We start from the raw sequence: 14414 nt of genomic DNA on the forward strand, positions 1-14414 counted from the left end.
GAAAGTTTCTTGATTATTGGCAAGATGGTATTTAATAATTTGCACTATCCTCTGTAAGGAAAGCCCACTGGCTAATATGGGCATTAGTACCACTGGACTATCTGGGCCTGGGGAACACTAATTCTCATGTTAGTAGACACCGTCAACTTTGCCACCATTTTTCAATGAAAGTAGATAGTGCTAATTAAGGTCAAGAGCCTCAAGGCATTCTTTGAGCCACATTTGTCATACAGTTCAAAAACTGCAACTTCTCATGCACAATCTGGAGTTAATTAGTTGAGAAGGTAAACTAACTGGTACCTTGTTCACCAACATTTCGCCCAACTCTAAGCCCTTCCAGCTTTGGTTAAGTCCTATAAATAGCAGCTGAAACTACATTACATTCCACCTCAAACACTTCATTCATATTTTTTCGAGATCAAGATAGTTAAGTTTTACAAGTTTTTGTTCATCAACTACTCAAAGATGGCCGCTTACAACCACAGCTTCGTCGTAGCTTTCTTCCTGGCATTATCAGTTTCTAGCTTGGAAATGAGTTTCGCTGCACGCCACTTGCTGCAGTCTTCACAGCCAATTATACCAACATTGCCAACCATTCCGAATCTTCCTAAAGTGGCATTGCCTCCCCTGCCTGCAATGCCAACACTTCCCAAAACAACATTGCCACCAATGCCTCTTCCTACGCTACCAACTATGCCTACTACAATCCCTAAGGTGACGTTGCCTCCATTGCCCGCATCACTCCCAACCCTTCCCACCACAATGCCTTCCTTTCCAACTATCAATATTCCCACAACTATGCCCTCCATTCCATTCCTCACTCCCCCACCAGCGACCACTAGTCCTTAAGATCCCGCGTTACTTCCACTTGTGGACTTATCTTTCTTCCGCTCTTGAACCTATTACATAGTCTTGGAATAGGTTGCTGTTTCATGTTAACCTCTATATATGTATTTGCTTTACTCTTTTTTAGTTGGTTTTTTCATGTTGTTGGTTGTATCTATGATATACATTTGATTTCTCTTTCTAAGTTGTGTGTTAAAGTCTTTACCAAGTTCTAAGGTTTATAAACTAATCGTAAATCAAACTAAATTATGGTAATGGACATTCCTAGTTTCATGAACATACTCAGAATCAGGCATTGAAACTTTAAAAGAACTGCAGTACTTTGTTTTAATCTGATACTATTATTCTGACTATTGCAAAGATATAGTTCACGGCCAAGAAGAATATGCTTGATTAACAATAAACACAAAACTAATTAGAGAACGAGTCTTCCATGTCAAGCCTAAATCTCTAACCAAAGACGGAAAACCAAGACAATTATGATCAGCATAACTATGATACAGAGGATAAATGTAGAACATAGCATATCTTGTTAGATAAAATTTATTAATCTGACATTCAAAAAATGACTTGCTCAAGAACAGAATGTTAACAATCTGACAACTAGCAGCAAACCTTCCCAGTCACACGCTCGGATATATGGCTACCATTGTAAGGGACTTTACAAATGCTAAGGCTTTCAGAATTTTATAAGCAGAATCAGTTCAGGTAACTAATCCAAAAACAAGTGAAGTTCTAAATACTTCAGCTCAATAGGGAATTAGTAGGGAAAAATACATAGTCTTGAGCACTGAGACGAATTAATACGCCCAGAAAGCATGATAATATTATTGAATCAAATAAGTAGGAAAATTTGTTAGTCATTGGCTTATACTAAAGTTTGATCACGTTCTGGTGATGCATAATGGCTTGTACTACTAGAAGTCTGGAAGATGATCATATAATTATGTCAGAATTCCGTCAAATTTCAAATCATCAATAGAATGAGTTGTCAAGCATGATCTGATCCAATTTAAAAGCATAAAAAAAATTGGGTTCATTTCTAATTGAACATTCCACAAAACCATTGATTTTCTAGCTATATCAGTGGCGGATCTAGAGAGAGAGGGTGCTTAGGGTGTTTAAGTACTCTCGTAACTTCTATAAGTTTTTTTATTAACCTTATAATGTAAGATATCATATGATTAAACCCCCTTAAAAAATTTAATCCCACCTTCCTAAAACTTGATTCCAAATTCCAGACTATATCAATATACTATCATATATATCATTCTGATGTCTTCTTATAATATACTCCCTCCGTCCCTCTCATTTCTTTACCGTTTTTTTCACTGCTCGACACGCATTTTAAGACTCTTATAAAATATAGTTTCGTAATTTATATTTGAGATTTTCTTTTTGTGTATAAAAGTTCAAACATCAAATTTTTATTCAAAAGAAAAAAGATTAAAAAATAAGTTACGGCACTATGTTTTCTAAGAGCATTAGAATGCGTCCAAGCTCTCGTCGCCCAAGGTAAACTACGTAGGGGGATAGAGGGAGTAATGAATTACTCTATATAAATCTATATTTAATAAAATTATAAAAAAAAAAGTATGATTTTTCTACGCACAAAGCCCCTCTCTTAATATAAACATACTGCTTGCTAAATGTATGTGAATTGCTAAAAAAAATTAACCAGGAGGATAAAGTCTGAAACGGTGGAGATAGTCAATGATAGGCAACCAAGCTTGTTATAGTACCCTTTGTGTACTTCATTAATGTCCACTTGTACATTAGGAGTAATAATGTCAGGACTTAAGGTTCTGGTGGGTAAGAAAATGGGATTATAGTTCAGCTAGCTTCTCAACAAGATGACTTCTGATGTTCTGCATTTACACACAGAATAACATATCTGAAAGTGATACTTCTGAAACACTCTGCAGTCAGTTTTCAATTGATACTCCCAAAGTCAAATGCCTTCTTTGAGGTACATTTGGCATGTTAGGAGATCAGAACACTGCAAATACTCTTCATAGTATTTTGAAATTGTATCAAAAGGTTGTTTGTTGAGAAGGTAAACTAACAATTGCTTATTCACCAATAATTCATCAAACTCTGGACTCTCGAGCATTCTGGCTTGTATAAATACCTAATAAGATTATGGTTTAATCCATCACAATATAGAGCATTTTGAGTTCTCCAGATATCAGGAAAGCTAAGTGATACAAACTTCTGCTCATTAAATCATAGATGGCGGCTTTCAACCACAGTCTTCTCCTAGCTTTAGTCCTAGCATCATCGCTTTCGTGCATGGATGTGAGTTCTGCAGCACGGCACTTGATGCAATCTTCACAGCCAACAATACCAACTATACCAACATTGCCAACCATTCCAAATATGCCAAAGGTCTCATTGCCTCCATTGCCTGCAATGCCAACCCTTCCCAAAGCAGCATTGCCCCCTATGCCTACGACTTCGCTTCCAACAATACCATCTTTACCAACTATCCCTACCACAATCCCCAAGGTCACATTGCCTCCTTTGCCCTCATCACTCCCAACCATTCCCACCACAATGCCTTCCTTACCAACTTTTAACATCCCGACAACTATGCCCTCCATCCCATTCTTTACACCTCCGCCATCAGCCACTAGCCCTTAAGTTCTCCCACGACATCTACATACGGATTGATCACTTCTTTCATTGTTGTACCATCTCCATAGTTTAAAATAGGCCATGGTCATATGTTGTTTTGCTTCCTCTATTTTATTGTTCCTCATTACTACTCATGTTGCTTTCTGATTGAAGTGAGTGTTTGTGCTTTCTGTTGTATCTATTAATATACATTGATTCCCTGTGTTAGTTATTTGTGGATAGTTAAGTCATTACAAAGTTAATTTGCCCCTGCATAGTCAGTACATCTAGAGTGATCCGCGTTATACAGCTATAGTTACTCTTAAAGATATTTTACATTCCAAGACGAAGAATCTGCACAAGCCATGCTGATGCGATAGCAGTTTTGCAGGGTCACCAAGAAACCACAACAGACTCAAATGCATCAGTTGAAATTATTTGATCACTAAATTTCACACAGCTTTAACTCAGAAACCAACCGCACAGCTTTAGGAACCTCAATCTCTTTCCCTGAATCAGCATTTATGGAATAACCTCCGATTCTACTACATAAACAACAAAGATATCAAACACAATCCTAACAACCATGTAGTCATTGGAATCACAGAAAGTCGAAAATGAGTATTAAGATATAGGAAGCATCTTGAACTTCTTAGTCGACGAGTTCCATTGAGATATAACATCAAGAACGAAATAACCAATTCATACCGGAAAATTGTAGTGGCAATTTGAGCCTAACAGAGTTATCATGCCATGTTGCCTATTCAGTCTTCCTCATTGCTCAAAGTATGAAAGTTCTCAGTACAAAAGCTTGTTATTTCTGGGAATTGGTAAGGTTTGTTTGGAAATTCAAACTTTTCCTCATCACTCTACTTCCCACTTTTTTCTCTCCACCCTCCATAATGAACACAACTACCACACAATTCCCAAATTTTCAAGATCTCGAAACAGAATGCAAAGATCGTAGGATTCACAGTCGAGAACTCCCATCATATTACAATCTAGACCTTCTTATAAACTGCCTAGAATATAAAACATTTGATGATTTTTGTCCTTACATTTCAAATCATGGCCTTGGCCTTGAGACAACATAGCAACCCCAACTCATGGTTCTGCACTAATCCTTATATACTTAAACTCATATTTCATCATCGTCTCACCAATGATCCAACTCTTGCCACTGTTGTCTTCCCTTATCATGCTGGAATAGATTCTCTCAAGTACTTCCTTCAGATTACACAAGACATACATTTTGAATCTCCGCGGATATGGGAAAAACGTCAAGGTCATGATCATTGTTTTGGTTATGGCTAGACCAGCTTGGGATACTTGACAGCCATTATCGAATGATCAACCGACATGAGGTACCTCATTCTTGAATTACCCGAATCTTATAATGTAACTGCGTTAACTTTCAAATCTAAAACTCACTCATATCAAGAAACGGCAATCTCATAACCAACTTCATTTTATCCACCACACTTGGCACTTTTTGATTCGGTGAGAAGATCAAGACAGAACACTTTGATGTTGTTTGCAGGTGACGGTGGTATTTCTACGAATCCGAATGCAAGGCGAAGCATTAGGCTAGAATGTAAAAATGTTAGTATGAGTAACAGAAGTCATGGAGCGTATACAAATTTGTGTGAGTTTGTGGGATTGGCGCGCATGACAACGCATTCAACATTTGATGCGATTATTGCAGGCTGCATTCCAGTTTTCTTGAGGAGTTGTCTGCCAAGGCACAGCAGAAATAACCAATTCATACCAGAAAATTGTAGTGGCAATTTGAGCCTAACAGAGGCATCATGCCATGTTGCCTATCCAGTCTTCCTCATTGCTCAAAGTATGAAAGTTCTCAGTACAAAGCTTGTTCTTTCTGGGAGTTGGTTAGGTTTGGTTGGAAATTCAAACTTTTCCTCATCACTTTACTTCCACTTTTCCTTCTCCACCCTCCATAATGAAAACAGCTACCACACAATGCCACCATTATTAATCATTTCACTTATTTTTGTATCCTCATTTTTACCATAAACACAGGATCTCGAAACAGAATGCAGAGATCGTAGGATTCACAGTCGAAAACTCCCATCATATTACAATCTAGACCTTCTCATAAACTGCCTAAAATATAGAACATTTGGTGATTTTTGTCCTTACATTTCAAATCATGGCCTTGGCCTTAAGACAGCGAGCCCGTTTGACTGAGATTAAAATTGTGACTTGTGACTAAACGTAACCTAATGTGATAAGATGGGAACCCCTTTAGTTTATTTTTAATTTTAAGCCAATTTCTGACTTATTATACAAACAGATACTTTTCAAGTTAAAGTCGAAAATGGCTTAAAGCCCAGGTCTTAAACCCAGGCAAACAGGCTCAACATAGCAACCCCGGCTCATGGTTCTGCACTAATACTACATACTTGAACTCATATTTCATCATCGTCTTTTGAATACCAATGATCCAACTCATCCCACCGTTGTCTTAATCTCTTCCCTTATCATGCTGGAATAGATTCTCTCAAGCACTTCCTTCGGATTACGCAAGACATACATTTTGATCATTGTTTTGGTTATGGCTAGACCAGCTTGGGATACTTGACAGCCATTAATTAATGATCCACCGATATGAGGTACCCCATTCTCGAATTACCCGAATTTCATAATGTAACTGCGTTAACTTTCGAATCTAGAACTTACTCATATCAAGAAATGGCAATCTCATAACCAACTTCATTTCATCCACCAAAATTAGCACTTCTTGATGCATGGATCAAGACAGAACACTTCGATGTTGTTTGCAGGTGGGGGAGGTGGTATTTCTACGAATCCGAATGCAAGGCGAAGCATTAGGCTAGAATTTAAAAATGTTAGTACGAGTAACAGAAGTCATGGAGCGTGTACAAATTTGTGTGAGTTTGTGGGATTGGCGGTCATGATCCTATCAGATTCATAAAGCCAATGCTGCAAGCAAGTTTTTGCTTACAGCCTCGCGGTGATACACCAACAACGCATTCAACATTTGCTGCGATTATTGCAGGCTGCATTCCAGTTTTCTTGAGGAGTTGTCTGCCAAGGCACAGCAGAGATGGCATTTGCCAGAGGACAAGTATGACGAGTTTTCAGTGTCTATACGGAAAGAAAATGTTGTTTTCAAAGGGGTTAAGGTTTTGGATTGTTAACAAGTATACCGAGAATGCAGGTTAGGAGGATGAGGGAGAAAGTTCTGGAGATGTTGCCTAGAGTAATATACAGAAAGCATGGAAGTTCACTTGGTGTGAAGGATAAAACTATACAGAAAGCATGGAAGTTCACTTGGTGTGAAGGATAAAACTATACGGCTTTCCCAGTGATGGACGTTAGGATATAAAAATACAGTGAAGGAAACAGAACTCCAAGTTCCTGACACCTTAAGATTGTGTTTATTAACACAAATGTCTAAACAATGCCATAATAGCACAAGTTTCATTTGCTCAAACCAAAAAAGTTTGATAGCTATAATTGAACAAGTTTCTTAAAATAAATACAAAAAAGTTTTACAGGGGGGTCTATGGGGAAAACTAAAGATTAGAGGGGGGAAATTACAATTTATTGATCCTAAATGTTTAAGAAACCAGGGGACTAGCAAACAAACAAAATTGAACCAATAAGATGGTGGAATAGCAACCTCCCTAAAGCAAATGCATTAAACTTAACTGTAAAAAAGACCTGAAAAGCTGTGATATGTAACATTTTGAGTTCTTTATCTGCAAGGATCTTTGAAATTGGTTTTACCCCCATCTTATGATAGCTGAACCCCACGTCAAACCCGCCCCAAATCCTGCTGTTGCAATAGTGTGGCCTGGCTGCACCTGCCCACTTCGAACAGCTTCATCCAATGCTAATGGAATTGATGCTGCACTTGTGTTACCGTAATTGGCTAAGTTTGATATGACCCGCTCTAATGGAACTTCCAAACGATTGGCAACTGCATCAAGGATTCTCTGATTTGCCTGCAATGGATTGGACAAGAAATTATATAGATAGCATTGAACACAATGAGTTATAGTCATTTCAAAATGCATTAACTTCTTGGAAGTAAAATCAAAGATAGTTTAGAACTCATAAAATTGTTAATGAATTAAACGTGTAAATTATATATATATTGTAATTTCAACCTTTCTAAGTTGGAAATGATATGCTAAATTTTGGATGGAAGAATAAAAAATGCCGCACAGGGAATAACAATAATTTCAATTTCATTGGATTCAGTAATAGTATACTTGACAAAATTCGTTTTTACCAAGAGAAGGTTGGGCTTTTGGTGGTGACTCAGTGTTGTGAAGTTATCAGTTCACAAATTACAACTAAGGCTTTTCCACATCATGCAAGTTCACAAGGAAGAAAAAGGTGTTGTAGAAAATATACAGCTACAAATTTTAAATATTTTTTATATTAAAAAGTAATTTATGCCATGATATGCACATTTAATATGATGTCTGACTCGTGTAATCAGATAGTTTCATCAAGTAAATTTTATGACCAGTGGTTCATACCTGATGGAGCAGTAACCAATCAATGCTAGACCCAGTAAGACCAGCATTCTGTAGTGCATATTCAATTGACTGTGGCACCGCACGAACAGCAAAACGAAACACCTCATTACCACTCATCTTTATGCATGAATAAGAGGGCCGATTAGGAGGAAACCCTGATACTGAACCATTAGAGCCTGCTGCATCATCCAATTCTTCTTGTTTCATTGTGGCATGCAGATGCCTGCAAAAGCTTTTGAAGGTAAGACAAACATACATAAAACAAAGGATCCTATTTTCGCCGAGGTAATGGAACAAACCTCTGGCCATCACCATCACTATGCAAGTCAAAACCAAATAAACCATCATCCTCAATATCACAAGCCTGCAAAGTATTTTTAAACCAGTTTAAATGAAAGCATTATCAGCACAAAATTGCATAATTAAGATAAGCATTACTTAAAGAGTTGAAGCAAACTAGAGCAGTGCGCATGGTTAAACAAAAAATGTCACGTGGAGTATGCACTAATCCTATCATGCAAGGAAATAGTGATACAGGTCTCATAATACGGTCATCATCATCTCTTGAGCCTATTAACCCACATTCTCTTATCTGCTTTAATTGAGAGAATATCACTCCCAGAAAAGTTAAAGAGGCCATGCCCTAAATATCTATCTTGATTACTAGGTACAAACTCATTTTAGGTTCAAGTAAAGGTGTCGAATGACAATAATGATAATGGAACTCGTGGAGACTTTCAAATTGCTAGTTCTTTCCACTGCTCTGACTTTATCATGGACAAACACATATATAATAGTGATTCACAGAATTATCATAATAGATCCAGACAATGCAAAACTTGTCAGGTGCTTCTTGCCAATATACTGCAACTTTGCAATAAGGAAACAGTCACAATTTGCATTAACTGGCTCCTTTTTTTCTCAAAACTCCAATCAACATAATGACAAAGTAGAAACCGCTAGTCCAAATTTGGAGCCAAAAAATAGTGGAGTCCAATTACAGTATAATACACATTGACTTTAGAGCAGTGTTCTATAAATCAAAAAATCTGGAAAAGTCTCGGGTCGGGTCCGGTCCTATTACTGATCCAATTTAAAAAATTGGGTCAATATTATTTTTCGAAAAATCAGGAAGAAACCTATATACGATCAGATCAAGAGGAAAACTGGGTGAAAATTAGGTTTGTATTGAAAAAAAATGAAATTTGATTATTAAGTAATTGATTAAAACATTGTTTTTGGGAAAAAAAATATTAGAGCCTAAGTAATTGTATTGTGTAGTTCAGCCTGTTTAGACATTAAATTGACATTGCATTAGCATTTTATCTGTCACAAGATCTTATATTTGTTCACTATTACACTTAAATAATATATAAATTTATGAATATCTTTATACGTCCAATTTAGACACTGATTAATCATTACTACCCTATAAATCCAGAAAATCGTATGTGCTTAGCTCGATGATTTAAACCGATTTTTTACTTTTACATCACAGCTTATAAGGTAGAAGTTTTCTAGACAGATTTGGTGAACCTTGTAGGCATAGATGCCTTGCCAAGAGTTGAGGAGTTATTGAAAATACATTGGCCCTGTTTGGAAGTTAAGGGTTTGACGAGAAATTAGAGGTTTGGGTCATATTAAAAGTTTGACCAAGAGAATCATCTAATTTTGGTGTTTGGTAGTTGGTGGATTGAAATAGCGGTTTGGACTCAAAAAGCTACTTTGAGGAGCTTTTTCAATTAGACGTTTGATATGTGTCTATTTATGATGCAAAAAGCTAAGTAAACAGCTATCTACCAATCAGTTTAATACAAAACAACTAATTCAATCCTCTAGTCAAACAGCTACCGCAATTAGCTAGTCAAAACAGCTTATTCAATCCGCTAACAGCTAACCGCTAATTGCCAAACATGACCATTAGCTAAAATCTAAAAGGCATACTTCATATAAGTGATGTTAGAATCAGTTCGTTAAGCATTTAGGTGAGTAAAAAAATTTGAGTCTAGAGATTATGATTTAAAACACTTACATTTTTATCTAAGATAATGTAGCAGATCAGCAAGTAGGCAGAAATTGTAGATTTATATTTTTAACTGATATTAGTATTATTTAGTTAGTATTGACAGTGCAATTGAAAGACCACTGACATCACAATAACAACTTCTGTCGTTGCAAAAAAAATAAAAATTAATCCAGCTCCATCAGTTTATATATGTTAACCTGTCATTCAGAATAAAGAAAAAGCCTTATCATAATACCTGCAGCAATACAGCACCAGCAGCATCCCCGAAGAGGATGCAAGTGCCTCTATCAGTCCAATCAACATAACGAGAAAGTGCATCAGCCCCAATTACAAGAACATTTCTAAATCCGGCCCCTGCAAACACATTGCAAGTTCATTTATCAGCAAACTATTTTCTGGGCACTAAAAAAGTTGACATATTAGACCATTGCCAAAACACAGCTACAATTTTTTTTTACCTCGGATATAAGAAGACCCTGATACGAGACCTAAAATGAATCCACTACAAGCAGCAGTTATATCAAAAGCGAGTGGATTCTTTTTGCAGCCAAGTGCTTTTGGGATCTAGATATCAATAGGAAGAGCAGAAAAATTAAGCACCTGGAATATATAATTATCCTAAACAGGCAGAGGATTATAAAAAAAAGACTCATTGGAAGACATGTATCAAGCTGAAAACCTAAAACTTACAATGAAACAAACTTGGCATATAGTGGGTAGAGGGGTGGGGAAAGAGATTAGCAGAAAACTCATGTAAATTCGAGTTTCTAAGTTGACTGAAGTCTTTTGATCACAAGCCATATTTTTTACATTTCCACTATCTATGTCTAGAGAAGATAAATCTTTAATCAATACCTGAGGAGCACTTCCAAATAGATCTTCTGGAGTTGATGTACACAATAAGACTAAGTCCACATCATCAGGGTGAACTTCTGCCATCTCAAGAGCTTTTCTTGCTGCCTCCGCTGCTAGACCCGTCAAGCTATCTGCCCCTGTGAGATGTACATACCAAATTGAGCATATTTTGCTTGTCACTATTTCATTATTTTTGCAAGATGTATGCTTCCATGATGCCAAATACTAAGTAGTGCACACAAAATAATATAAAATCCTTATTTTGGCTGCCCTGTAAGTATCATATAGACATTTTTTGCATAAGATGATCAACTAGTTTGTGTTCTCGCTATGTTTCAGTGTGACTGAGCAATTGAAACTGTGCTATTCATTCTTAAGCTGATCATCAAACGCATGGTTATTTGGTAATATTACTTCACACTGAGGTTTGAAGAAAGGAAAGAACTCTAGCTTACATTCTTGCTTGTAAGGAATATCTCAGGTTACTGAACTTCAGTTCTGAAGGAAAGAACTTTAGCTTACATTCTTGCTTGTAAAAAAAATCTCAAGTCAAAGAACTTCAGTTCTGTAGTTACAAATTAAAACGAACAGAGCTCACAAATAAACTAAGGAACACACAAGGAAAAACTAAATCCCTGTAGACGGTAGAAAGAAACTAAAAACTTAAAGAAACATATAATACCTGAGGCATCTGCCTATCATATATAAACAGGCAAGACCGATGCCCCCTGTGGCTAATAGATAATAATATTGTTGCAGATCAATTCTGATTCTGAAGCACACCAGAATATGCAAGTTCAAAACATAGTCTACTATTCTAATGTGCAGCAACCACTAAACTTGTTTCACAAAAGAGTAAAGTACTGGATACAGATTAGCACGTAACTGCTACATGATTCCTAAACATTATCCAGGAAAGGCAATGGAGATCATTCTTAAATCACAATACACATAACGGACTTCGAATTGTTCATCTCCAGATCTATTCAAGCAATCATGGAACTGAAAAAATTCTTACCTGAAATAACCCGTCGATTTCGTATTCCAGTGCGGGTAGAGATCCATTCATCATTGGTTTCTACAAATTTTGCAAGGTCATCGTTGGACACCTTTAAACTTGGTACTGCAGATCCACATCCAACGAGTTTGCAGCCTTTACTGACAAATCTGTAAACATTAGTAATTAAAATCAGCATGGAAGAAAGAAATTTTCACGCACTTTTCTTTTGTTGACCGATTTCATGCTAAACCTGAAATCAAAAAATATATCTGACACTGACAACAAATGGTAAATTTCAAATGGTTTGCCTAAAGGATGATGAAAACTTAGAAGGAACATATACACCAAACTTAAAAGAGTGCCCTAAAGTTGGGAGAGTGAAGTAAAACAATCATCCTTGCAGCATGAATGAAATACAATTAACAATGTCTTAAATGTATATCAAATGGACCCCTCACAAGTCAAAAAATATAATTAACATGAATCTCCTAGAGCTGGCAAACAAATATCACCTCAATTCCAATTGCTTCAATTTTTCTACAGAATATATTTACACATTCAGGATCTTAAATCATTTTTAAATTTCTTGTTTACATCACATGACATGGAATAGAGCTACTCGTGATTCTTATGCATACTCGCAACATTGTCGAGTTTATAGACTTAAAGGTTTAAATATCTTTCGCTATAACCCATACAACACAGTCAGCATAATCTTGGATACTACAAGTATTAAATTGTTGAGGGTAAAACAGTTACCACCTTAAAAAATCTCATTGACCCTGTATGCACATGTGTTCATTTACCACACCGGTCGTTTTCAGATTTCAGAAGTTTGAATCTAGTACAGATGTACAATCTTGTCATTGATTAGGTTTGACAGTTACCTTCGTTTACAACCAATTAAAAGACTAGTACTTCTGTTTGAATGTTTTCTTTCATCAGAGTTACCAATGGTCAGGAACCCAGCTAACTGTCACTCAGAAATGTCTTATATTACCTTCGTAAATTCTGATACTGCCTATACTTTACAGCTTCCTACTTAAAGATAATCAGAGACATAGGAAAGTTTTATGTCTTTAACATATCATTTTTCTAAAACTCGGATTTTGGAAATACCAGTTCAATTGTCGTAACTCTAATATAGTTATAAATGCAATCATCTGTTGATCAGGCAGAATACAAAGACCTTGATCAACATAAGCTAATTAAGCTGTCTTTTTATCGAATTCCAGTATACACAAGCTTCAAAAATGAATTTTGCAATCCCTCAAACCCCAACCAAAAAGGAGTCGAAAAAACCAAGAAAGGCACTTTTTTTGGCAATTAATCCAGCTCCCCCGAAATGAACCAACACCAAGAATCTCAAACAAATACCAACCAATACAAAAGACCCTTCTAGTTAACAATTCAACATTTCTAGTTAACAACATACTTGAAGCTAACTGCACCATTGTTAATGGAATGACAATAAATCATACATAACACAACCACCAAACCAAACACCTGCAATGATTATTAACCAAGAAAAAACAACCAAAAACTCACCTGGGCACCCTAGATTCAGAAGCAGAAACACCAGAGCCAAGCTTCTCTACACCTTCAACACTGCTTGAACACAACACCCTTGTAGCAATCCCCTTGTTAGAACAAAACCCAGAACCATAAACACCTACTGATGGTGATGGATTAATCCTCCCTCTTACACTCTGCACTGAAGGTGTAAAAAACCCATATGCATTTGCCATTTGTGTATGTATCTGTGTGTCTATCTATCAAGAAAGATGTAAAGATCAAAACTTTATGCACAAACAAGCAAGAAAATCAATAAAGCAGAGATCTTTAGCTCGGTGATGAGAGAAGAAGAAGATACGAATCAAGAAAAAACAGCCCACATGAGGAAATTAATAAATAAAAGAATGAGAAACAAAGAGGGGTTTATTTATGGGATTTTTTTCAAATGGTGTTTCGGAGAAACCGAAGAAGATGAAATACAATTGGCTACTGTGTTAAAACCCCAACTAGAAGAAAGTTAATACTACTGTAGTAGTACTAAAATGTATAGTTTCCCATTGCCTAGATTTGTTTTATTTTCGAGTACTAATGATGACCGGTACAGTTCCAATTGCCTGTGAGGTGAGGTGTAACGCAACTCGTTCATTTCTATACCGTTTCCATCTTTTTAGCTTTTACTCAATTTAATTATATAAGTATATTTCAAAATTAATAAAATTTTATAATATAAAAATTTAAATACACGCACTATTTTTCTTCTCCTGCATCTATTTGATAGGAGTACATCAAATATTAGTCGTTCTCATCCATGTACCCATTTTATACATTAAATATTAATTAATTCCATCATTTTATTTATTTTTATTATTTTTCGTTACAAAATTTTATTTTATTTTTTAACTTTCGTGTCATTTTTATGCATATACTACTCTACGAGACCGAGGGAGTATACGCATGCACGTGGTCATGAAATGGCAGGAAGGCCCATATAAGGGTTTTCATTTTGTTTTTTTTAATAATT

General features: G+C 36.2%; 1 protein-coding gene and 1 pseudogene across 1 annotated transcript; one reads left to right on the forward strand and one right to left on the reverse strand.

Annotated features, from left to right (window-relative positions):
- Nucleotides 1-4530: 4530 nt before the first annotated feature.
- On the forward strand, nt 4531-6793 carry LOC108198314 (probable xyloglucan galactosyltransferase GT19; annotated as a pseudogene).
- Nucleotides 6794-6963: 170 nt separating this feature from the next.
- LOC108197191 (beta-ketoacyl-[acyl-carrier-protein] synthase III, chloroplastic) lies at nt 6964-13894 on the reverse strand. Its single transcript, XM_017364735.2, has 8 exons — nt 13427-13894; nt 11897-12045; nt 10879-11015; nt 10482-10587; nt 10259-10377; nt 8297-8361; nt 7998-8220; nt 6964-7454 (listed from the first exon to the last, which is right to left on the reverse strand). The coding sequence occupies exons 1-8, from the start codon at nt 13624-13626 to the stop codon at nt 7233-7235; spliced, it is 1221 nt and encodes a 406-aa protein (XP_017220224.1). The 5' UTR covers nt 13627-13894; the 3' UTR covers nt 6964-7232.
- Between the last annotated feature and the right edge of the window lie 520 nt (nt 13895-14414).

The sequence above is a fragment of the Daucus carota genome, chromosome 8 (assembly GCF_001625215.2).
Source record: "Daucus carota subsp. sativus chromosome 8, DH1 v3.0, whole genome shotgun sequence".
Classification (NCBI taxonomy): domain Eukaryota; kingdom Viridiplantae; phylum Streptophyta; class Magnoliopsida; order Apiales; family Apiaceae; genus Daucus; species Daucus carota.